General features: G+C 42.4%; 1 protein-coding gene across 1 annotated transcript in view; it reads left to right on the forward strand.

The window, feature by feature from the left end:
• The window catches only part of LOC126484414 (collagen alpha-2(IV) chain), a 277927-nt gene that overhangs the window by 110788 nt on the left and 141764 nt on the right, over positions 1–25375 (forward strand). The window contains exons 2-6 of the mRNA XM_050107923.1: positions 15906–16070; positions 16547–16681; positions 17203–17310; positions 17627–17848; positions 18391–18585. Of these exons, the coding sequence (XP_049963880.1) occupies positions 15906–16070; positions 16547–16681; positions 17203–17310; positions 17627–17848; positions 18391–18585 (825 nt within the window). The remainder of the gene's footprint in view (positions 1–15905; positions 16071–16546; positions 16682–17202; positions 17311–17626; positions 17849–18390; positions 18586–25375) is intronic.

Here is a 25375-nt window from a genome sequence, read left to right on the forward strand (position 1 = left end):
TGTCATATTTTTGTCCGGTGATTGGAACTGTAAGGTGAACTATGTAGCGTGCCTGATTAGTGTAGAAAGCTCGCGAAAGGCGTAGATCCGAGCAGAACACTACAGTTCCACTTCTGGAATGGAAAGGGCTGGATGAGCTGTGAGCAGACGAAGGCCCGGAAGCGGCGGCAGCAGCAGCAGCGCCCACGCTTCCTCTGGCGTATCGCGGGCCCTGCTTCCTCCGACGGTCGCCGGAAGGCGAGAGCTGCGTGGGCGTGGGCGTCGCCGATAGTCGCCACACGCCTGTCCACGCGACCGCTGCCGCGGGCCGTCTCCTATATAGAGCCCGCTGTCATCGAGGAAAACGAAGACTAACTGCAAAAAAAGACATAATGAGCAGAATTGCTGGACAAAGCACCCTATAGGAATAAAAAGGTGTTGCTTACATCAAGGAACGTCAATGTAACGACCAAAACACAAAAAATATAAATCCACAAGAAAGGGAACACAAAAATTAAATTAGGAAAAATCACCCAAACAGCCAAAGAAATTATTAAATTGGAAACAAGAGAAAAATCTTGTCTGACGCATGGTCTTTTATGGCTCGGAAACCTGCATGCGACGGGAGATTACTGTGCGTTGCGGTGTGGTGCTGGAGGAGGATGGAAAATATCTGGTGGGCAGCACCTGTGCATGGGTCATTTATCAAGTTTGAGACCCCGTTCAGTACAGTACCATTACTCCATAAATCCAGCTTTTTGATTTCATCACTATAGCGTGATGATTTTTATGGCTGCAGTTTGTCCCAAGTCTCTGATCCGAAGTCCACTTGTGACTTATGTTGTCAGGTTTTACAACTCTGTGCAGGTTCAAAAGTGTTCAAATGTGTGTGAAATCTTATGGGACTTAACTGCTAAGGTCATCAGTCCCTAAGCTTACACACTACTTAACCTAAATTATCCTAAGGACAAACACACACACCCATGCCCGAGGGAGGACTCGAACCTCCGCCGAGACCAGTCGCACAGTCCACGACTGTAGCGCCTTAGACTGCTCGGCTAATCCCGCGCGGCTGTGCAGGTTCAGTATTGATAAATAAAACATACACCGAGGTGACAAAACTCGTGGGATACTTCCTGATACCGTGTCGGACCCCTTTTACTCGGCCTAGTGCAGCAACTCGACGTGGCATGGACTCAACAAATCGTTGGAAGTCCCCTGCAGAAATGCTGAGCCATGCTTCCTCTGTAGCCGTCCATAATTGCGAAAGTGTTGCCGATGCAGGATTTTCTGCACGAACTGACTTCTCGATTATGTCCCAAAAATAATCGATAGGATTCATGTTCGGCAATCTGAACAATTTTCTCGAATGTCCAGAGTATTCTTCAAACCAATCGCGAACAATTGTGACCTGGTAACGCGGCGCATTGTCATCTACGAAAATTCCGTCCTTGCTTGGTCTCCAAGTAGCCGAAAATAAACATTGCCAATCAATGATCGGTTCAGTTGGACCAGAGGACTCAGTCGATTCCATGTAAACACAGCCCACAATATTACGGAGCCATCCCAGCTTGCACAATGCGTTGTTGACAACTTGGGTCCACGGCTTCATGGGGTCTGCGCCACACTCGAACCCTACCATCAGTTCTTACCAACTGAAAACGGAACTCATCTGACCATGCCACGGTCTTCCAGTCGTCTAGGCTCCAATCGATATTGTCATGAGTCCAGAAGAGGCGCTGCAAGCAATGTCGTGCTATTAGCAAAGGCACTCGCGTCGGTCGTCTCTGCGACAGCCCGTTAATCCCAAATTTCACCGCAGTGTCCTAACAGATACTTTCGTCGTGCATCCCACATTGATTTGTGCAGTTATTTCATGTAGTGTTGCTTCTCTGTGCACTCAAGCGCCGTTGCTCTCGATCGTTAAGCGAAGGCCATTGGCCATTGCTTTGCCCGTGGTGAGAGGTAATGCCTGAAATTTGGTACTCTCGGCGCACTGTTGACACTGTGGGTCTCGGAATATTGAATACCCTAAAGATTTCCGAAATGGGGTGTCCCATGCGTTTAGCTCCAGCTACCACTCCGCTTTCAGAGTCTGTTAATTCCCGTCGTGCGACCATAATCATGTTGCAAAAATTTTCACAAGAATCACCTGAGTGCAAATCACAGTTCCGCCCCTGCACTGCTCTTGTATACGTTGTATACGCGATACTACCGCCATCTGTACAAGTGCATGCATACTGCTGTCCCGTGACTTTTATCAATGTGTCTTCATAGTTCAGTAATTTTTTCTTCCAGACATCTGATAGAAGTCGCATATGACTGTCACCCGACATTTGGTTGACTTTCACAAAAATAAAAGCATTGTAGGTCTCGTGACGTACCACAACATGGTCCGCAGCTCGTGGTCTAGTGGCTAGCGCTGCTACCTCTGGATGTTCAAATGTGAGGTCATCGGTCCCTAGACTTGCACACCACTTTAACTAACTTACGCTAAGGACAACACACACACCCATGGCAAAGGGAGGACACGAACCTCCGGCGTCAGGGGCCGCGCAATCCGTGATATGGTGCCTCAGACTATGCTGTGTCCCGGGTTCGATTCCCGGCCGGGTCGGGGATTTTCTCCGCCGGGGGTTAGTGGCGAGAATGGAACTGGAAAGATTGGGAACTTGTATGGGCGCTGATGACCTCGATGTTGAGCGCCTCACAAACCAATATCATTATTATCATCATCACGTACCACAACATCAGCTCACTATCAAGTACTGCTTGGTGTCTACACGAAATGTATGGCAAGTCATTACTTTCCCCGCCAGTTTAAGGCATGTGATGTCAGAATACGAGATATAAAAATATGTATAATTATAGAACTGCTTGGGGAAGGTTAGCTCTTTCTTATTTTAAATTCGATTTAACTTAACAAGAATTTTTCTGTTCCATATGAAATATTTTTTAAATGTCTACTAACGCACGTCAAAACGGGTCATATTTATCACAGGGACTTATCCTTACTTATAGGAAATAGACTTATTTTATGCCTATCGTTCGCTATTTCATTACAAAATAATTCGCTTTAGGCAATGCTGATCATCTTCAGATCATATGTCGTAGGTACGGAGTAGCCTAACGGAACTATCAGTTCACTGTCATATGTGACAGTCCACTGTGGCATTCCATTAAGAATGGTTACTCTGTAACTACGACATATGATCTGAAAATGACAGTGAAATGATAGTACCGTTAGGACAGGCTGCTCTGTAAGTACTATAGACGATCTGAGACTGGACGACATTGCCAGAAACCGCCATTTCGAAATAAGACAGCAATCGGCTGACAGAAAATACTCTTATTTTGCATATTAAAATGATAGCAATCATACTTGAGTCCACTATTACACCCTGAAACCTGTCTGCGACATTAGCAAAATAATATCTTCCAAAAATTTAAAAGAACCTATATTTTACGTATAAAATGACTCATCTCAAAGGAATTTTCGTGCTGATTCCAAAACTGCTCTTAGATTTTTGCGGGTCTGCAATATTTTCTAAGTTAAGAAAAGTTCAACATCCCGAATTATACAGGGTGAAAAGTATTTACACCGACAAACTCTGGGAGATTGTAGGGGACATCAAAACAAATATTTTTCCCTAATGTCATTTTTTCCTATGAGGAGTATTTAAACCGGCAGAGGAAGATTTCTCTGGCAGCAAATTAATTAAACCAACAAACACTTTTCCATTTTTTTATGACCAAGAGACAACACATTAACACAACCCAATTTCAGTTACAGTAGATTTTCAAAAAGCCTCCATTGACACGTAAACAAAGGTCGGATCATGTTCTGTCTGACACGGGCAAAAACCCCTGGAGTATCCTGAATTGTTCCTGCTGCTGCTACTATCCGGGCAACCAGAACCTCTTCTGATGAAAGAGGAGTTGCGTAAACAAGGTTGCGCATCTCTCCCCACACAAAAAAGTCCAGAGGGGGCATTTCTGTGGATCGAGCAGGCCACGGTACAGGACCACCTTCGTCAATCCACGTTTCTGGGAACCGTCGGTCCAGGAATCGACGCACACGACGACTGAAATGTGCCGGCGCCCCTTCATGTTGGAACCACATGCGTTGTCTTGTAGGGAGCGGGACGTGTTCCAGCAATTCTGGCAATGCTCTGGCGAGAAAATTGTAATAGTGCCTGCCATTTAATGGCCTAGGTAGCAGATACGGCCCAATTAAACAGTCCCCAACAACACCGACTCACACATTAACGAATAACGGCACTTGATGAGAGCTAGTAACTGTGGCATGTGGGTTATCTTCACTCCAAACATGCGAATTTTGCATGTTGAAGATTCCATCACTGGTTCCAGGTTGTGGACACGCTGTAAATGAAATGGACGCAACAACTGCTGTCGAAGGACTGTTCTTACATTCCTCTGATTCGTCTCCACGTTACGTGCAATTGCACGAGTGCTGATTGAAGGATCCCGCTCCACATGCTGCAAGACAGCTTCCTTAAATTGCAGCGTTCTTACCATGCGACGGCGTCCCTGTCCAGGTAATCTGCTAAATGACCCGGTCTTACGCAGACGTTGGTACACAGCAGCAAAGGTCGTATGATGCGGGATATGGCGATTAGGATATTGTTGTTGATAAACCCGCTGTGCAGCTCGTCCGTTGTGGTGCACTACGTAGTACGCACCAACCATATCAGTGTACTCACTCCAGGTGTATCGCTCCATTAGAAAACAGAGACAATGGTTCAAATGGTTCAAATGGCTCTGAGCACTATGGGACTTAACTTCTAAGGTCATCAGTCCCCTAGAACTTAGAACTACTTAAACCTAACTAACCTAAGGACATCACCCACATGCATGCCCGAGGCAGGATTCGAACCTGCGGCCGTAGCGGTGGCGCGGTTCCAGACTGTAGCGCCTAGAACCGCTCGGCCACCCCGGCCGGCCCAACAGAGACAATGCACTACTGCACTCGTGGAAAGCAATTGCCTACAACTGAAGAGCGTAATACGCCCTCTAACAACTGAAGATCGTAATACGGCCTCTAACAACTGAAGAGCGTAATACGGCCTCCACCGGTTTAAATACTCCTCATAGGAAAAAAAGACATTAGGGAAAAATTTTTTGTTTTGATGTCCCCTACAACCTCACAGAGTTTGTCGGTTTAAATACTTTTCACCCTGTATTTTATTAATTCAGGTGATGCGTTTGGATTACAGTTGTGTGTGTAGATCATGATCTTTTAACCTCCAGCATCTGCTAGATACGAGGGTGTGCTAAACAGTAATGCCTCCAGATTTTTTATGTGAAAACTCTTGAAACTTTTGAAACAAAATAAACTTTATTAACATTATACGTCTTTATTTTTCATGTCCACATATTTATTTCTCCACATAGTCACTCAGGCGAGAAATAAATTTCTCCCACCGAGAGACCAGTTTGGTGATACCGTCATTGTAGAATGATTGAATTTGTGATGGAGACACAACCTCACCTCTGCTTGCACCGCTTCATTCCTATCAAAGTCAAGTCCTCGTAGGTGTTCTGAAAGTTCTGCACGCAGGTGGAGAATCGGATGGAGCCAAGTTGGGACTCTATGCAGGATGGTAGGCGACAGTGAACTCAAGGCACGGGATTGTTGCAGATGTCGCAGCGGTCGTGTGTGGTGTGGCATAGTCATGCTGCAGGAGAGGATGCTCCATGTATGGACAAAGTTTAATGCGATTAGAAACTCAATTCGATTATAGCATACTGTTTCTCACGCACCGACATAGTTACATTACACACAACCATGTTACCCGCTACAGTTCGTGGCCCTATAGCGGCAGAGGGTTGCAACTTGCATCAGCGAAGTGAGAAAGTCGACCGGGTAATGTGCATGACATGTAATACATCAACCGATTTTGAGAATGAAAAATTCGGAGGCATTATTTTTAAGCACACCTTCGTAAATGTTACTTTTCAAACAGCCATGTAACTGAATGTGAATATTACGCAGCAGCTTCCTTTGTTCATATGCGGTAGAAGTTTTGAAATTGTTAAATGCGTCCCCCCCATCCTCCTCCCTACCCCAATCCCTCTAAAATCTGTTATCCTCTACGGTGTTTAGTTGTTACCGAGCCTCAATTCGTGGTCGCAAAATATTGTGTAATGAATGAAACTGATTTCAGCATTTGAAACATGAATTTCTTACAGGAATCCTATAATTCAACTTCAGAAGGATTGTACGGTATCAGTGGAATCAAGCATAGATCAGAACAGATATCTGCTGCAAACCGTTTGGAATGGAAGAGCTCAAGGAATTGGCAACCGCCGACAATAGTTTTCTAGCTAATGTAATAGAAGGACTGATTCAAGGCCTGGACTGCAAGTTCCCTAGACAGATCACACAGAGTGGTCCATTGGTAGTGGCCGGGCCAAATATCTCACGAAATAAGCTTCAAACGAAAAAATTACAATGAACGAAACTTGTCTAGCTTGAAGGGGGAAACCAGATAGCGCTATGGTTGGCCTGCTAGATGGCGGTTCCATGGGTCAAACGGATATCAACTGCGTTTTTTAAAATATGAACCCCCATTTTTATTACATATTCGTGTAGAACGCAAAGAAATATAAATGTTTTAGTTGGACCACTTTTTTCGCTTTGTGATAGATGGCGCTGTAATAGTCACAAACGTATAAGTATGTGTTATCCCGTAACGTTCTGCCAGTGCGGACGGTATTTGCTTCGTGATACATTACCCGTGTTAAAATGGACCGTTTACCAACTGCGGAAAAGGTCGATATCGTGTTGATGTATGGCTTTTGTGATCAAAATGGCCAACGGGCGTGTGCTATGTATGCTGCTCGGTATCCTGGATATCATCCAAGTGTCCGGACCGTTCGCCGGATAGTTACGTTATTTAAGGAAACAGGAAGTGTTCAGCCACATGTGAAACGTCAACCACGACCTGCAACAAAGATGATGCCCAAGTAGGTGTTTTAGCTGCTGTCGTGGCTAATGCGCACATCAGTGGCAGACAAATTGCGCGAGAATCGGGAGTCTCAAAAACGACGGTGTCGAGAATGCTACATCAACATCGATTGCACGCGTACCACATTTCTATACACCAGGAATTGCATGGAGACGACTTTGAACGTGGTGTACAGTTCTGCCACTGGGCACAAGAGAAATTACGGGACGATGACAGATGTTTTGCACGCGTTCTATTTAGCGACGAAGCGTCATTCACCAACAGTGCTAACGTAAACCGGCATAATATGCACTATTGGGCAACGGAAAATCCACGATGCCTGCGACAAGTGGAACATAGCGACCGTGGAGGGTCAATGTAAGTTGCGGCATTATGGGAGGAAGGATAATTGACCCCCATTTTATCGATGGCATGCTAAATGGTGCAATGTATGTTGATTTCCTAAGTAATGTTTTACCGATGTTACTTCAAGATGTTTCACTGCATGACAGAATGGCGATGTACTTCCAATATGATGGATGCCCGGCACATAGCTCGCGTGCGGTTGAAGCGGTACTGAATAGCATATTTCATGACAGGTGGATTGGTCGTCGAAGCACCATACCATGGCCCGCACGTTCACCGGATCTGACGTCCCCGGATTTCTTTCTGTGGGGTAAGTTGAAGGATATTTGCTATCGTGATCCACCGACAACGCCTGAGAACATGTGTCAGCGCATTGTCAATGCATGTGCGAACATTACGGAAGGCGAACTACTCGCTGTTGAGAGGAATGTCGTTACACGTATTGCCAAATGCATTGAGGTTGACGAACATCGTTTTGAGCATTTATTACATTAATGTGGTATTTACAGGTAATCACGCTGTAACAGCATGCGTTCTCAGAAATGATAAGTTCACATAGGTACATGTATCACATTGGAACAACCGAAATAAAATGTTTAAACGTAACTACGTTCTGTATTTTAATTTAAAAAACCTACCTGTTACCAACTGTTCGTCTAAAATTGTGAGCCAAATGTTTGTGACTATTACAGCGCCATCTATCACAAAGCGAAAAAAGTGGTCCAACTAAAACATTCATATATCTTTACGTACTACACGAATATGTAATAAAATAAATGGGGGTTCCTATTTTAAAAAACGCAGTTGATATCCGTTTGACCTATGGCAGTGCCATCTAGCAGGCCAACCATAGCGCCATCTTGTTTCCCCCTTCAAGCTAGACAAGTTTCGTTCTTTGTAGGTTTTTCATTTGACGCTTATTTCGTGAGATATTTTGGCTCGGTCACGATCAATGGCCCACCCTGTATATGATGTGGGAGCAGGCTCACTTGAGGAAATGAAGAGACTAACAGGAAACAGAAAAGAATGGAGAAAGAGAATTGCTGACAACCAATATTCAGACGGAGACTTTAGGTTTAGGAAAAGGTGCCGACCAAATTGAGTTCCGTGGACATAGTAGCCCACCTCGTCGCCTCCACAGGGCGGCATTGACTGGCACTATTGGAATGGCGTGTGGTCATCGTGTGTTGTTGTTGCTGTTGTTCTTCTTGTGGTCTTCAGTCCAAACACTGGTTTGAAGCAGCTCTCACCGCTAGCCCATCTTGTGTAAGACTCTTCATGTCTGCGTAACTACTGCAACCTACGTCCACTTACCGAGCGAAGTGGCGCAGTGGTTAGCACCCTGGACTCGCATTTGGGAGGACGACGGTTCAAACCCGCGTCTAGATACCGTGATTTAGGTTATCCGTGGTTTCCCTAAAACGCTTGAGGCAAATGCCTGGATGGTTCCTTTGAAAGGGCACGGCCGACTACCTTCCCTAACCCGATGGGACCGATGACCTTCCTGTTTGGTCTGCTCCCTCCAACCGACCAACCTACATCCACTTAAACCTGCTTACTATACTCAAGTCTTGGTTTCCTCTGCAGTTTTTACCCTCAATTACCAAACTGACGATCCCTTAATGAATCTGGATCCTCTCTTTTAGTCAAATTGTGCCATAAATTCCTCTCCTCCCTAATACGATTCATTAAGTCTTCATTAGTTATGCAGTCTACCCATCCAGCCTTCAGAATTCATCTGAAGCACTTTATTTCGAAAGCTTCTAGTCTCTTTTTGGCTGAATCGTTTATCCTCGTCCACGTTTCACTTCCGTAAAAGGCTATACTTCAAACAAATACCGTCTGCAGCTCGTGGTCGTGCGGTAGCGTTCTCGCTTCCCGCGTCCGGGTTCCCGGGTTCGATTCCCGGCGGGGTCCGGGATTTTCTCTGCCTCGTGATGACTGGGTTTTGTGTGCTGTCCTTAGGTTAGTTAGGTTTAAGTAGTTCTAAGTTCTAGGGGACTGATGACCATAGATGTTAAGTCCCATAGTGCTCAGAGCCATTTGAAACAAATACCTTCAGAAAAGGTTTCGTAACACTTAAATTTATATTAGAAGTTAACAAATTCATCATTTTCAGAAACGCTCTTCTTGCTATTGCCGGTCTCTCCTTTGACCACCGTCAACTACACTCTAAGACAAAAAAAAGACGCATCAAGGAGGAGTTATTCAAACGAGACGGAAAACGGTAGATGTGATCTATATGTACAGACAAACAAATGATTACAATTCAGTAACGCGTTGGTCCAACTCTAGCGCTTAAGGAACTGCTATTCGGCTTGACATTGATTGACAGAGTTGCTGGATGTCCTCGTGAAGGATATTGTGCCAAACTGTGTCCAAGTGGCGCGTTAGGTAGTCAAAATCACGAGGTGGTTAGAGCGCCCTGCCCATAATGCTCCAAACGTTCCCAATTGGAGAGAGTTCTGGCGACTTTACTAGCCAAGATTGGGTTTGGCATCTCACTGACTGGAGTAGAATTGTCTTCAGTGATGTGTCCCCCTTAGAATTGAGACCTGATGACCAGCGAAGATGTGTCCCGAGACCGGACAGCGACGAGATACCAACAGTCACCCTTACAGCACAGCAGTACCTCGATGATAGTCTGCGCCCCGTTTTGTTGCCCTTCATGGTAGGCCATAAGTTTGTACTGCTTGTCTTGGAACTTGGCAAACCCTACTCGCTATGTCAATTACCCCACAGTACTCTACCTTATCAGTGGGCTGCACCATTTTGTTTTGGTCCCTCTAGTGGTGTGATATGGTACTGTGGCGCGGAGATTTCGATGTGTACGTGACGTGCCTCATACGGTACTGTGGCGCGGAATTTTCGATGTGCACATGACGTGTGTACCATAAGCACTAACAAAGGGATTTCTCCTCACTTGCCGCCCTTCTCCCCTCACTCAGCAACAGTCCGAAATTAATACCATTCCTCACTTACTCCGGGTGGTTATAATTAAAGTGCAGTTACTCACGGAGACCCAGTGTGAGCTGTATCTATATCGTATGACAGTGAAACTTGGTAGATATTCTAATGCGTTAATGTGTAACAAAAAATTAGTCTCAATTTTGGCCACCAGGTCCAAATCTGTCCTTGTACAGCACCTCGTCGACGTCCACATTGGCCGTACAGTTGAAACCGTGTAAGCGGCAGTTAATAATAAAACCACTTGTTTGACGTTTTTCTGTCCACGTCCCATTCCTAATCCATTACATATGGAAACATTGTTATATGAATTTCTTACATTTACAGCACCAGATTTGCATCTGCTGGCCAAAATTGAATCTAATTTTTTTCCAGCGTCGTTCGGTTCCACATTAACACATTAAAATAGCAACGAAGCTTCGCCGACATACAATGATTACAGCCCAGGCTGGACGTCTGTGAGTAGCTGCGCTTTAATTATAACCACCCGGTATTTGAATTTAATATTTTGCCGAGGAAAAAAATAACTGGCCCGTTACACCACTACTACGGGTAGTCATAACGTTTTAATTATGGTATGAAAAAAAACTTACGTAATTAATTATTAGTTTGTTTGTAGTTGCATGTCTGCACCGAGGGTGTTGCCGAACTGGGGGTCATAGAGTGACCCTTTGCCGTTTTATTCACGCACATGTCAGCGTTGTAGCCACCCATGATCACGCCACAGATGGCGCAAAACAGGAGGGCTGAAAAAGCACACACTCACTTTGCTGCTTCGGATCACGTTTCGAATTTCATCAAATGGTTTTGAATGGACCCCAGTGGTTTTACCCTGTGCACCAGACCAAAAATTGCGTTCGCGCCATGCTCCAAACGGGTGCAGTCACTTTCAGTTGATTTGCAGGTCGACGATCTCCTTAGAGAAGAATTGAATTATCCGGGGGTTGTCATCAGCGTCAAAGGTTGTCAAGAACGTCGTCCCTTTGCCCGTCACAATGCGAACTGTCGTTTCCGACAGCGAAATGTGTGGGAATCATCGCCCAAAGAGAAGGGGTGGTTTTATTGACGCCCTTTGTGGCATCCCCCTGAGGCCTTTTCTTGTCGATACTAAGAGCAGTGTCCGAAATGCTTTGCTCTGCCATTCATAAGAAGACCGTGTGATTTCAGTGCTGGGCATTTCCCCATCGCAGAGGAGTGGCGTTAGGTAGAAGTGTGATTAATTTTGGTGCCAGTGTGGCATCATTAACCCATCTTACACATCACGTTACCTCCTGAGCTCTGCCCTTTTTCTTGCACGTGTCGACGTCTTGCTGTTTAATGCGTGTCCTAGCCCGAGGGTGAGGTCGCAGGATGCCACCCTTTTCCACCATTACAGCGTTAGGTTGTAGGCTCCTTTGAGGCAAATTTTAAACTGCTGCATGGAAATGGGAGACAATTACGGGGTTTCGAAAAAGTGGTTGCGCAGCGTATTACAAAAAGCAACCGTCACAGTGTCTAGTGAAAAAACGAGTTTGAGTTACTCTAACAAAAAGAATGGTGAGTGGTATTGAGTAATAAGTCTTTTTATTATAGAATAATAGGTACTCAACACAGTATTTCGATTAGAATAAAAGAAAAGAAACGGAGCAAATATCGTTTCTATTTTTGGGAAGAGAATACGGATCGCCTGCGGCACATAGCAGCAGCAACCCACACAGCTTACTAGATACGCGGGTTGCGCAACTACTGTCCTGCGTTTAGCTATTACGCAGTGAACCGGCGCATTACATTATTGGCGTCGGTCTTGGCTCGCTTCAGCGCCAATATGAGCTCATCAACAGTAATTACCAGTCGACCCGTTACTATAGTCACCAGCAATGTGTTGAGTTCTGGATACAGGATGCCACACCCTCCTTGACACATACGACATACTGCAGAACTCCGCCACATCTTATCTCAGTTTGTTTGTTTTAAGCAAGTTACTTCATGCAACAAATTATTCTTAGTGAGAGTAACATGAATCGTCCGTGATGCAAGGGAGGACAAGATGCAGTGACATAACAAAAGTTATGTCCAAGTAAGGAAATGTAATAAAAAGAAAAGTCCGTGCACACTACGTTGACACATGGCGTGATGGCTGGTGGGAGTGGCATTTCCCATTTACTGTCGCTCCCATCAGTCACCACACCGAACGTCAACTTAGTTTGCGCAAATAGTAGTAAATTACGATTCAACAGTGAGTTTTATTGTAGTTAACAGCCATAATGGAATAACATGTGTACCAGCATTCTGTTGAAAGGAACGTAAATTTGTCTGGGTGTAATAGTGCACTAAGATGTATTTCGGGTATGAGACAGATAACGGACATGAATCAGCTCTTCGCCTGTAGACAAGCAGTCTGTGTAGTCATACACTGGACAGCTTGCGCGTGGGCTTCCACAGAGACCTACAGAATGCTGATCTCGTTCCACATTCATACCTAAAATGCACAGTATAAGATATGTTTAAAATACACAAACACACACACAAAGTAGGACAGGTACTACACAACACGTGGACCAAGGTGGTACAAGACTCTACCCCGCGACAGCTTAAGAAGAAGAGAAACCTACATCCGTGGGATATAGGTAAATTCTCGAATGCAGGAATTGCATAGCAAGAAAAGCTAAAAGAGAAGACAAAAAAAGGAGTAAAATATCGACAGAAGCCATAAGAAAACCATATACCAGTCTAAGTGCGGACAAAAGAAATAAAAAAAATGGGTCATATGGTATTTTTGGCTGTGTGACTCTTAGGCCCGTTTCACACTGCGACATTGGTGACGGTCCCCAGCGACGGTCAGCGACAGAGGTTTGAACAGGAGCATTCATACCGGGACACTATAGTGCCTCACCGAGACACTGTGACCCAGCAGTGACTCACCCTCGCCACATGTGACGGACAGGGTCACTGTGTTTACAGCAGTCACCGCCAGACGTGCATTAGTTTGAACTGGAGTGTTCACACTGGGAAACAGATCACAGACATAGCGTTGCAGATTTGCCAACCGACAGGCAGTCATTTCTGAGACAGTGATGCGAAACATTCATTGTACATTATACTGTACACATTGTAGCCATGAGATTCGATTTGATTAACATGGAAGATCTTTTAAGTGAAGTAGAAAGTCGTCCTGCTATTTGGGATGTGAAAAGCGATGACTACTGAATATACACTACTGGCCATTAAAATTGCTACATCACGAAGATGACGAGCTACAGACGCGAAATTTAACAGACTGGAAGAAGATGCTGTGATATGCAAATGATTAGCTTATCAGAGCATTCACACAAGGTTGGCGCCAGTGGCGACACCTAAAACGTGCTGACGTGAGGAAAGGTTCCAACCGATTTCTCATACACAAACAGCAGTTGGCCGGCGTTGCTTGGTGAAACGTTGATGTGATGCCTCGTGTAAGGAGGAGAAATGCGTACCATCACGTTTCTGACCTTGATAAAGGTCGGATTGTAGCCTGTCGCGATTGCGGTTCATTGTATCACGACATCGCTGCTCGCGTTGGTCGAGATCCAATGACTGTAGCAGAATATGGAATTGGTGGGTTCGGGAGGGTAATACGGAACGCCGTGGTGGATCCCAACGGCCTCGTATCACTAGCAGTCGAGATGACAGGCACCTTATCTGCATGGCTATAACGGATCGTGCAGCCACATCTCGATCCCTGAGTCAACAGATGGGGACGTTTGCAAGACAACAAACATCTGCATGAACAGTTTGACGGCGTTTGCAGCAGCATGGACTATCAGCTCGGAGACCATGGCTGCGGTTACCCTTGACGCTGCCTCACAGACAGGAGTGCCTGCGATGGCGTACTCAACGACGAACCTGGGTGCACGAATGGCAAAACGTCATTTTTTTCGGATGAATCCAGGTTCTGTTTACAGCATCATGATGGTCGCATCTGTGTTTGGCGACATCACGGTAAACACACATTGGAAGCGTGCATTCGTCATCGCCATACTGGTGTATCACTTGGCGTGATGGTATGGGGTGCCATTGGTTACACGTCTCGGTCAGCTCTTGTTCGCATTGACGGCACTTTGAACAGTGGACGTTACATTTCAGATGTGTTATGACCCGTGGTTCTACCCTTCATTCGATCCCTGTGAAACCCTACATTTCAGCGGGATAATGCACGACCACATGTTGCAGGTCCTGCACGGGCCATTCTGGATACAGAAAATGTTCGACTCCTACCCTGGCCAGCACATTCTCCAGATCTCTCACCAAATGAAAACGTCTGGTCAATGGTGGCCAAGCAATTGGCTCGTCACAATACACCAGTCACTACTCTTGATGAACTGTGGTATCAAGTTGAAGTTGCATGGGCAGCTGTACCTGTACACGCCATCCAAGCTCTGTTTGACTCAATGCCCAGGCGTATCAAGGCTGTTATTACGGCTGGAGGTGGTTGTTCTGGGTACTGATTTCTCAGGATCTATGCACCCAAATTGCGTGAAAATGTAATCGCAAGTCAGTTCTAGTATAATATATTTGTTTAATGAATGCCCGTTTATCACGTGCATTTCTTCTTGGTGTAGCAATTTTAATGGCCAGTAGTGTATGAGAGTTGTGCCTTAAGCATGATTATTGAATGAAAGTAATTGAAATGGGTGTTTATAAGGTTTGGTGTCATTTTTGTGTTGTATGACAATGAGAGAAGAGCGAGTGTGCAATCCAGTGCCAGCCTTACGAATAGCACTGTGGGGACTGCAAGGCTTAACATTCCCATCTTATAGACAGACCACCATAAAAAACCTCAAGAACCATCATTCAGACAGCCAGTAGAGAGTGCACTGGCAAAATTAGGCAATTAATGGTTCATACTCAGGTCACAAGCAGTCATTCTTTTCACACTCCATTCACGAATGGAATGGGAAGGACCCTAAATATGGTAGAATAAAAAGTATTCCTTTTCATGATCTTCTCAGTGATTTACAGAGTATTGATGTAGATGTACTCAACTTTCTTCCAGTATGTCATTGTGACAGTCTGGTATTAGAAAAGGCATATGGTGAGACTCATGAACATAAAATCTGTCATGAAAGTGGAATAATGTTGGTATGATTTAGGCTTTCTTTCATTTGAATATCAACTAATATTCTTCTGGTAAATGTTATTTTTCTCCCACTACAGCATATGAATAACTAAAACACAGACCAGTAAATTTCCATAGTTTTTGTCATTCGGTCTTGTGCTGCTACTCACTCAAAACTGAGACAGTTCTCATACTTCTCACAGAGACAAGTGACAGGCATGATGTGCAGTTTTCTGCAGGAACATGTTATTTATTTGACTCAATGAGTTTTTTACATGACCAATTGTGTATGGTAGCAGTGTCTCCTATTAAATATAGGAAGACACCTACTGATGCATCTAGTCTAACTTAGTTAAATAAACTACTGTCTTGCATCTAAATTTTGTCACAGAATTTGTCACAGAATTATCTGTTGCAACAGGCAGTATTTCTCTTTAAGACTGTTTATTTTGTTCAGTACCTTTTGTTGAATTTATTACTTTTTATGCATCAACTAAATTTATTGACATAAAATTTCTGAAACTAAGTATCTACTAACTTCTTTTCAGGACTACTTTCCACCTTCCTACAATAGAACTTATGGTCTATATGGAAGAACGGATTCAGGTAGTAGACCACCCAGCAATTATGAAATTGTTCCTAGCAACCCGAGGGGTAACTGTACGCCATCTACGAACTGCATACCGAAATGTTTCGCTGAGAAAGGATCAAGGGTAAGAAGTTATTAAGAACAGTTTTTTAAGTACATCTGACAGTTCTTCTCATTTTTGCTATCTGAATACAATGCTTTAGTAGCAACTAGGCAGATAATGTGGTAAAATAAAAATTCACATCATTACACACCATATGAGAATATGTCAAACTTAATTTTTGTTTTTAGGTTTATGAAGTTTGCTTGGAATTTACTTTATTGCAGTGAATCTTGTGACTAATATAACAAACATAAAATACATGTCTTTTTTCCACTTTTTTCCAGTATAAATCTTTCACACTACAATAACTCACTTAATTATTTGTTCTTATACTTTACCTTTTATTTATTGTAATTATGTAATTAACATAATTTAGGCAATTTAGTTTATATGCATGGAGACAGTAGTAGTATTAGAGTTGGTGACAATGATTAGTCTGTTTGAATTTCTGAAAGTACTGAACATTTGTGCCATTGCCATTATACTTTAAATTCTAGGGTCCTCCAGGCCTTCCTGGTATTCCAGGACTGCAAGGTCAGCAGGGACATCCTGGAATGGAAGGTCCTCCTGGGCCTAAAGGAGACAAAGGGGAACCTGGACCACAAGGACCTCGTGGGTTGAAAGGTGATAGGGTATGTTAGTATTTCTAAATTATTGAATTGTCTTAAAGTGTTGAGCATTTTCTAACTTTATTTTATTGGTGAGAAAGCACTGCTGTAAAACTGAAGCTTAGCTAATGATAGCCATAAATAGACACATGTTTTCAGCCATACTACATTTAGAGTCAGTCAAAAATAAATTAAAAGAGGATAAAAAAAGCAAGAAGAATGTAATCACTTAACGAAAAGTATAGCAGAGAGAAAATATATACTGAACAAATTAATTGTAATGAACATGGATTTCCAGAATATTTCAGTGAATACTGTAATGTATTTTGGAAAGGTAATGTGACAGGAGATATAATGCAAGCTCTTCTAAATTATTAATTTTTTGTACAAGACATCTTCTTTTACAGAAAAATTGTGAATGAGATCTTGGGAAATGAAAATATTTTTGATAAGGTGGAAACGTCATTTTTGTTCAAGTTCAAAATAATTAAAAAATCTGCATATATTATAATAAACTATTTCATTTTTTCCATGAATTTTTGCAGGGGAAAATGGGGATGCCAGGATTTCCTGGAACCAATGGTGTTCCTGGACAACAGGGCTTCCCAGGTCCTCCAGGTCTTCCAGGTGTTGATGGTTGCAATGGGACAGATGTAAGTATTGTTGGATATGCAATCTGTAATAAAATTAATTTTTAAAATGCCCTGTTTGGTAAGTGCTCATGTCTTTTGCAATTCTTCAATTAAATAAATTGCTGTCATTCCTCTTGCAAAATGCAGAAATTATGTGGTGGGCAATCATAAAGGAATTTTGAATCATTTACAGATGTATATTTCTCTATAGAGTAGGCAATAATGTTTGTGATATTGATAGAAAATGCTTTAACTATTCTCCTTGCTTTGAGAATTTTGGAATTGTTTCCAGATTAATTAAGGTGTAAATATAAAATTTACTTTTTCTGTTTTACAGGGGGCCCAAGGACCACCTGGTTACCCTGGACAATCTGGTCCGCGTGGTATCCCCGGTCTTCCAGGTTCTAAGGGTGAGAAGGGAGAGCCAGCGTATGCCGGCCTGTTCCCTAAAGGCCAGAAAGGTGAACCAGGCCTTGATGGAGTTAGAGGTGTACAAGGTCTCCCTGGGAGTCCTGGACCATCTGGTTTTCCTGGAATTAAGGGAGAGGTGGGCCCTATGGTAAGTGATTCCAAACATCAAGTGGCTGCTAAGAAATATGCCAAATATAGTATGCACTAATAATACACCTTTAGAAAATTTAAATTCAGGTTTTAAGTTTTCTTTTGTTGTGTTTTTATTTTCACTGTGTCTAGTAGAAATGTATTTATTTTTAAACATACACTTATTTCCAGATACACAACTTGGTCATTACAAGCTCTCTCTTCTGAAATGTCAGATTCCTTATTTCTTTCATTTTGATGATTAACTTTAACACTAGTGCAGCCCATGTGCAGTTAATAAAAACATTTTTTATGATCATAGATGGCCTTTTCAAATACATTTCCTCTTCTTAATGTATGTGCTGTTACTGTTCAGGGCATTATAAAGTGACCCTGTAAGGCATATAGTTTTTTCTGAATGATTTGACATTGATGTTGCTCACCAGCATAGTTTAGTGATCAGTTACAAATACTCTGGCATTTTAATATAATCTTTCATTACAGTAAATTAAGATTCAAAATTATAGAAATTGTGCCAATGTGTATATGATCCTGTTTCAGGGTCCTAGGGGCCCACCTGGTGCCAAAGGTGAGAAGGGAAACATTGGACTTGGCTTTGAAGGTCAAAAAGGTGATAAAGGTCAAAAAGGTGAACGTGGTCCAACTGGAAGACCAGCAGTACTTCCCTTTGATGAAGAAGGCCCATCAGGAGTAGTGGTTGGACCAAAAGGAGAACCAGGAGAGATGGGAGAAAGGGTAATAAAAATGTAAAATTGTAATTACTGTGAAATATTATGATCATGGAATATTTCAGGATGGAAAATCAAACAAAAGTTTTGAAAGTCAACCATCAGCCTGCACCTGATTGATGGGTGGCATTTACTCAGATATAAATTTCATTAGTGCTTTTTATAGAGTATGTGCACACTCAGTAACTTGATCTATTCTGACTATTCCTGTCAGTGCAAATAGTAATCAGTTACCACAAGGACACGAATCTGATGAATGCTGACAAGTTTTGTATCAGTTGTTTGAATGTGTACTGTTTTGTATTTTCTCTTTCATTTTTTGTCATAACCACTTCCCTCCAGTGATGTGGCTCAAAAGGCATGAAAACCAATCTCTGTTTTCAGATAAGTTAGGTATTTGAATAAATAAGAAAAACAATACCCCACATAGTATAGCTGTATTTTAACATTTTACATAAAGTCAATCTTGTTATACATATTCAAGACTCAGAATGATTCCAGAAATATACTCTGCAACAATTAAAATTTAGGACTGGAGGAAACCACTCACTAAATAGCATAACCATTGAGTTGTTGATAAGCACACACAGAAATGGGAGAAGTGTGGTTAGCTTTTGGAAGAACCGTTGACAAAAGAGTACACGGACACACACATATGCACACATATGCCTATGTCTCTACATTGTGCCAGTTAGACACACAATACTGGGATTACAATTCAGCAGATGTACTAGGTTGGGGTGCATAAAGGAAGGAAGAGTGGTAAGCAAGAAGAGGGGTTGGGGATGTGTAGCTAACAACTCAGAAGGAAGTGGCAAGTGTGCTGACTAGGAAGGAGGGAGGGAGGGGTGACATGTGAATGGGCTAGGCATGTGATACACAGGTCCAGAGCAAGTGAGGTATGGTACATGGTGACGATGACATGGAAGTGTGGACTGGAAGGGGATGACAGGACAGATGAAGTGGAGATCTGGCCAGAGGATGTGGGAAGAGTGGGTTACTGATGTCTGAGGCCAGGAGGATTATGGGAACAAAGGATGTGTTGCAACAATAACTCCCATTTACATAGTTCCGGTGCTGGAGGGAAGGATCCAGGTGGCACAGGTTGTGAAGTAGCCATTGAACTCGATTGAACTTGAGCACGTTTTGCTCAGCAGTTGCTGGTGGGTGGGTATTCTTGGCCACAGCTTGGCAGTGACCATTCATTCTGGTGGGCAGCTAGTTGGTTGTCATGCAAACATAAAAAGCTATGCACAGATTCGAGCAGAATTTGTATATGGACCAGGATGATGTGTGGGTTGAGTGGGCTACGGAATACGACTAAAGCAGGTGTAGAAAGGATCTTGGGTAGGATGTCCCTCATTTCTGGTCATGATAACAGATACTCAAAGCCATGGCAGAGTAATGGTTGAGTTGTTCCAGTCCAGGGTGACTGGATGAAGATGTGGGTGTACATTTGTAGCTCATTCTTGAATGTGGTTGAAGAATTAGGTTTGTGTGAGGATCTGTCACAAGAAGTCTGTTTGTGGACTAGGTTTGGTGGGAGTGGATGGGGAAGAGAGATGGAGGGGTAGTGGCTGTCTGTGAAAGGCCTCATCAGACCTTAAGCATATTGAGCCATGAAATTCTCATCACTGTTAAAATGCTGTTCACAGGCAACTAGGCTGTATTGCAGGGGCATAGGTGTGTGGTTTTTTTTTTTGTGTGTGTATTTGTACTCTAGCTTATCAAAGGATTCTTTCTGAAAGCTAGTAAGTTTTCATTCTCTTTTTTCTGTGAATATTTGACAACTCAACGCTATTCAGTGACTGATTTTTTTACTCCTAAATTAATTACATTCTGCCAGAACTTTCCTTTCTATATCCACAACAATTACTGATATTTGCTGAACACAAAGTTTATACATTGGAATTATTTTCGCAGCAATTACCATTTTACATTGAGCATTTGGTATTTACACATTGTCTTTTGTTTGCCATAGAGAAATAACAAAGAGCTCTCTCTCTCTCTCTCTCTCTCTCTCTTTCTCTCTCTCTCTCTCTCTCTCTCTCTCTCTCACACACACACACACACACACACACACACACACACACACACACACACACACACACACACACACACACAACCAAATGTACGTTCATGTGGCCTCAATGATAGATGCACATAATATAAAAAAAGGCTTTAATCAGATATGACATTTGTGAAAACACAATTAGATAATTAGGTGGGTTGTACTATGTGTGGAAGTAATGAATAATATTATGAAAAGGAAAGTTGCTACTCACCATTAGCGGAGGTGCTGAGTCGCAGATAGGCACAACAAAAAGACTGTCACATATAAAGCTTTTAGTCATCAAGGCCTTTGTCAACAATATACGACACACACACACACACACACACACACACACACACACACACACACATACACATGACTGCAGTCTCAGGCAACTGAAACCACACTGTGAGCAGCAGCACCAGTGCATGATGGGAGTGGTGACTGGGTGGGGGTAAGGAGGAGGCTGGGGTGGGAAGGTGGAGGGGTAGTATAGTGGGGGTGGCGGATGATGAAGTGCTGCATGTTAGACGGAGGGCAGGGGAGTGGCATGACTGGCCACCCACGAACTGTGGCCAAGAAACAAGTGGACCACCCTGTTGCTGAACACCCTGTGCAAACATGACATCCTTCATTTCAATGACTGATTCACAGCCTGTGCCATGTGGATCCTTCCCACCAACATCAGCTTTTCTGAATTGTGCTGGTGGGAACTTTCCCTGCAATACATCCTACGTTCCCATAACCCTCTTGGCCACAACCTTCGTTAGTCAGTGTCCTCACCCATCCAGCTTCTTACCTGTTGCCATTCCAGCACTACATAGCTGTCATTCCATCATCACACCCAGTCTCTTTACTTCTCTCCTTTTCCATTACTCCCTCCCCCTCCCCCTCCCACCCTCTCCTCTGCCCTCCATCTAACCTGCAGCACTTTACTGTCTGCCGCCCCCACTATACTATCCCTCCCAGTCCCCACCCCAGCCTCCTCCTTACCCCCATCCAGTAGCCACTCCCATCATGCACTGGCGCTGCTGCTTGCAGTGTGGGTTCGGTTGTCTGAGACTGCAGTTGTGTGTGTGAGTTGTGTTTGTGTGAGTGTGTGTGTGTGTATTTGTGTCTGTTGTCTATTGCTGACAAAGACTTTAATGGCATTGCTGACGAAGACCTTAATGGCTGAAAGCTTTACTTGTGACAGTCTTTTTGTTGTGCCTATCAGCAACTCAGCATCTCTGCTATATGGTGAATAGCAACTTTCTTTTTCATAGTATTGTTACATTCCATCCTCAATGTTCCATTGTTTGAAGTAATGAATAATCATTTTTATAGGTCCATGTGTGGTAAAATGAGAAATACGTCAAACAGAGTTACTACATTAGAAAGCATGTCAAGACATACTTTATGGAGTATCCAAGTAGAACATACTTATAACTGCTTGTGTATTCTGTTCAAACACTGCAAATGATGGATAACAAATTGATGATATGATTTTCTTCTGTATTTAATTAATTTATTTATTATGTGGCTGGGACTCAAGTATGAGGGCTCTGCAAAAACTTCTGAAACTTTGTCCACAATTTTTTTCTATGTTTATTGTTTACTTATTGTGCATGGTGTCCTTTGAAATACTCTCCTCCACAATTGATAAACCACTCCCAATGCCATTTCACTTCCGGAAACAGTCTTGGCGCATCTCTTGCTGGATCGCAAGAAGTGCCATCTGCAAATTTCCTTTTATCTCATCTATCATTCCAAGCCTTCATCCTTCCAGTTGGGTTTTTGACTTTGTTTGAAGTAATGAATAATCATTTTTATAGGTCCATGTGTGGTAAAATGAGAAATACGTCAAACAGAGTTACTACATTAGAAAGCATGTCAAGACATACTTTATGGAGTATCCAAGTAGAACATACTTATAACTGCTTGTGTATTCTGTTCAAACACTGCAAATGATGGATAACAAATTGATGATACGATTTTCTTCTGTATTTAATTTATTTATTTATTATGTGGCTGGGACTCAAGTATGAGGGCTCTGCAAAAACTTCTGAAACTTTGTCCACAATTTTTTTCTATGTTTATTGTTTACTTATTGTGCATGGTGTCCTTTGAAATACTCTCCTCCACAATTGATAAACCACTCCCAATGCCATTTCACTTCCGGAAACAGTCTTGGCGCATCTCTTGCTGGATCGCAAGAAGTGCCATCTGCAAATTTCCTTTTATCTCATCTATCATTCCAAGCCTTCATCCTTCCAGTTGGGTTTTTGACTTTGTTTGAAGTAATGAATAATCATTTTTATAGGTCCATGTGTGGTAAAATGAGAAATACGTCAAACAGAGTTACTACATTAGAAAGCATGTCAAGACATACTTTATGGAGTATCCAAGTAGAACATACTTATAACTGCTTGTGTATTCTGTTCAAACACTGCAAATGATGGATAACAAATTGATGATACGATTTTCTTCTGTATTTAATTTATTTATTTATTATGTGGCTGGGACTCAAGTATGAGGGCTCTGCAAAAACTTCTGAAACTTTGTCCACAATTTTTTTCTATGTTTATTGTTTACTTATTGTGCATGGTGTCCTTTGAAATACTCTCCTCCACAATTGATAAACCACTCCCAATGCCATTTCACTTCCGGAAACAGTCTTGGCGCACCTCTTGCTGGATCGCAAGAAGTGCCATCTGCAAATTTCCTTTTATCTCATCTATCATTCCAAGCCTTCTTCCTTTCAGTTGGGTTTTTGACTTTGGAAATAAAAAAGTCTTCGGGGGTCAGGTCTGCAGAGTATGGAGAATGAGGCAGCACAGTGATTTTGTTCTTTGTGCAATAGTCATGCACCAACAGAGCTGAATGTGCAGGTGCATTATCGTGATACAAGAGCCATGAATTGCCTTGCCACATTTCAGGCTGTTTCCTTGTCATACTTTTTCACTGGTGTCATACTTTATCACTGTCCCAATAGACCATCAGTTAACAGTTTTTCGCTATGGCGTGATTTCAGAATTAACTAAACCTTCACAGTCAAAGAAAACTATCAACATGACTTTGACATTTGACCTGACTTGACGAGCTTTATTTGCTCTTGGAGAACCTTTCCAACCCACTGGGAAGAGGGAACGTTAGTCTCAACAATATAACCATAGATCCAAGTCTCAGCACCAGTTATGATTATCTTAAAGAACAACTTGTTCTCATTTGTGTGATTTGAAAACTCATCACAGATTGTGAGGCGAAGGTCTTTCTAGTCATAACTCATGAACAGTGGTATGAATTCAGTGGCAACACAATGCATTCCAAGGTGCTTTGTCAGGATTTCATGGCATGATCCAACTGAAATGTTAATTCTTCTGCATTCTCTCTCACAGTCAGTCTTCAATTGGCATGCACATTTTCTTTGACATTCCTGACATGAGTGTCGTCGGTAAATGTCGAAGGGCATCCTGAATGAGGGTTGGCTTTAACTTTTGTTTGGCTGTTTCTAAACTGTGTGTATGGCTTAAGTACTCATCACTGTAGGCCTTCTGCATCATTTGGTGTGTCTCTGTAAATGTTTTCTTGAGTTTCATGCAATATTTAATGCAGACATGTTGCTCCTCTAACTCTGCCCTCTCGAAATTTGCAAACTGTGTGACACAATGTTCTACTCAATACAGCACTGAATAATAACTAACAGATGTACAACAATGAAACTTCTGGCAATTACACATTAAACACAGGCATATCAGGTATGGCGACCACACGTCACTCCAACACACCTTTGGTCTGAAATTATTAATCTTCCAGAATTTTTTGAACAGAACTCGTATGCTATTTGCTTTTGTATTTGAAACCATTTTCCCAGATTCTAGTCCCTGAATAATACAGCTGTCACAAGTTTTATGTAAGTGTCCAAGAAACAAAACGAATTCACTCAAGATAGTCATACTGAAGAATTTATTCAATTGAACTTTATGTTTTATTTGTGTTTGCAGATTTTCGAGAGAAAAAAAATTTATTTGTTACATGATTAAATGGTTGTCTGTCAGCTCTCTAAAGTGATAAGAGAATGCTGATTTTATCAAAATGGCAAACTGATTGCAGTAACATATTTTTCAAGCATTACAATCATTTTGAGAAACTTGTTTGGAGAATACTGCTTACAGCTTCTCCTATTAGTTGGTAGTCTAGTATGAATGTTTTGAGAAAAAAAAATACTTCTAGGTAGTCCACTAAACTCTTACAGTCCATAAAGATCTAGTTTGGTCATATTTCATATTAATTATCTTGAATTTCAATTACATCCACTGTGGAATAAAATATAGAGCATAAGAATAATACATTAGTTACTTGTCATAGTTATTAAGGTCTTAGAAATCTGTCAGCCAGGTTAAATTTGAACTGTTCACCCATTCATTTTGACATATTTTGAATTGATATCCCATGCTCCATGGGCAACAAATATATTTTAAGAAGGCTCTGAGCAATGATGATTAAAAATCCATACCTTTATTCCTTGTGTTAAGTTCTTGCAAATTTCTGGGGCATGTATATTGTAAGATATGGTGACTTTCATGAGGCTGGAACAATTGCCTAACCAGCATGAGTTCCTGGAGCAGATCTTGTGAAAGAAGGCTCACTCTTTCGAGTCACAGGAGCCAGATCCAGTAAGAAGAGCACTTTGTTTCTCAGGGGAACTCTGCTTCTTAGTTTAAGGAAGTGAATTCATACTTATGAAATATCTGACTTATGAAAT

Source organism: Schistocerca serialis, chromosome 6 (assembly GCF_023864345.2).
Source record: "Schistocerca serialis cubense isolate TAMUIC-IGC-003099 chromosome 6, iqSchSeri2.2, whole genome shotgun sequence".
Taxonomy (NCBI): Eukaryota; Metazoa; Arthropoda; class Insecta; order Orthoptera; family Acrididae; genus Schistocerca; species Schistocerca serialis.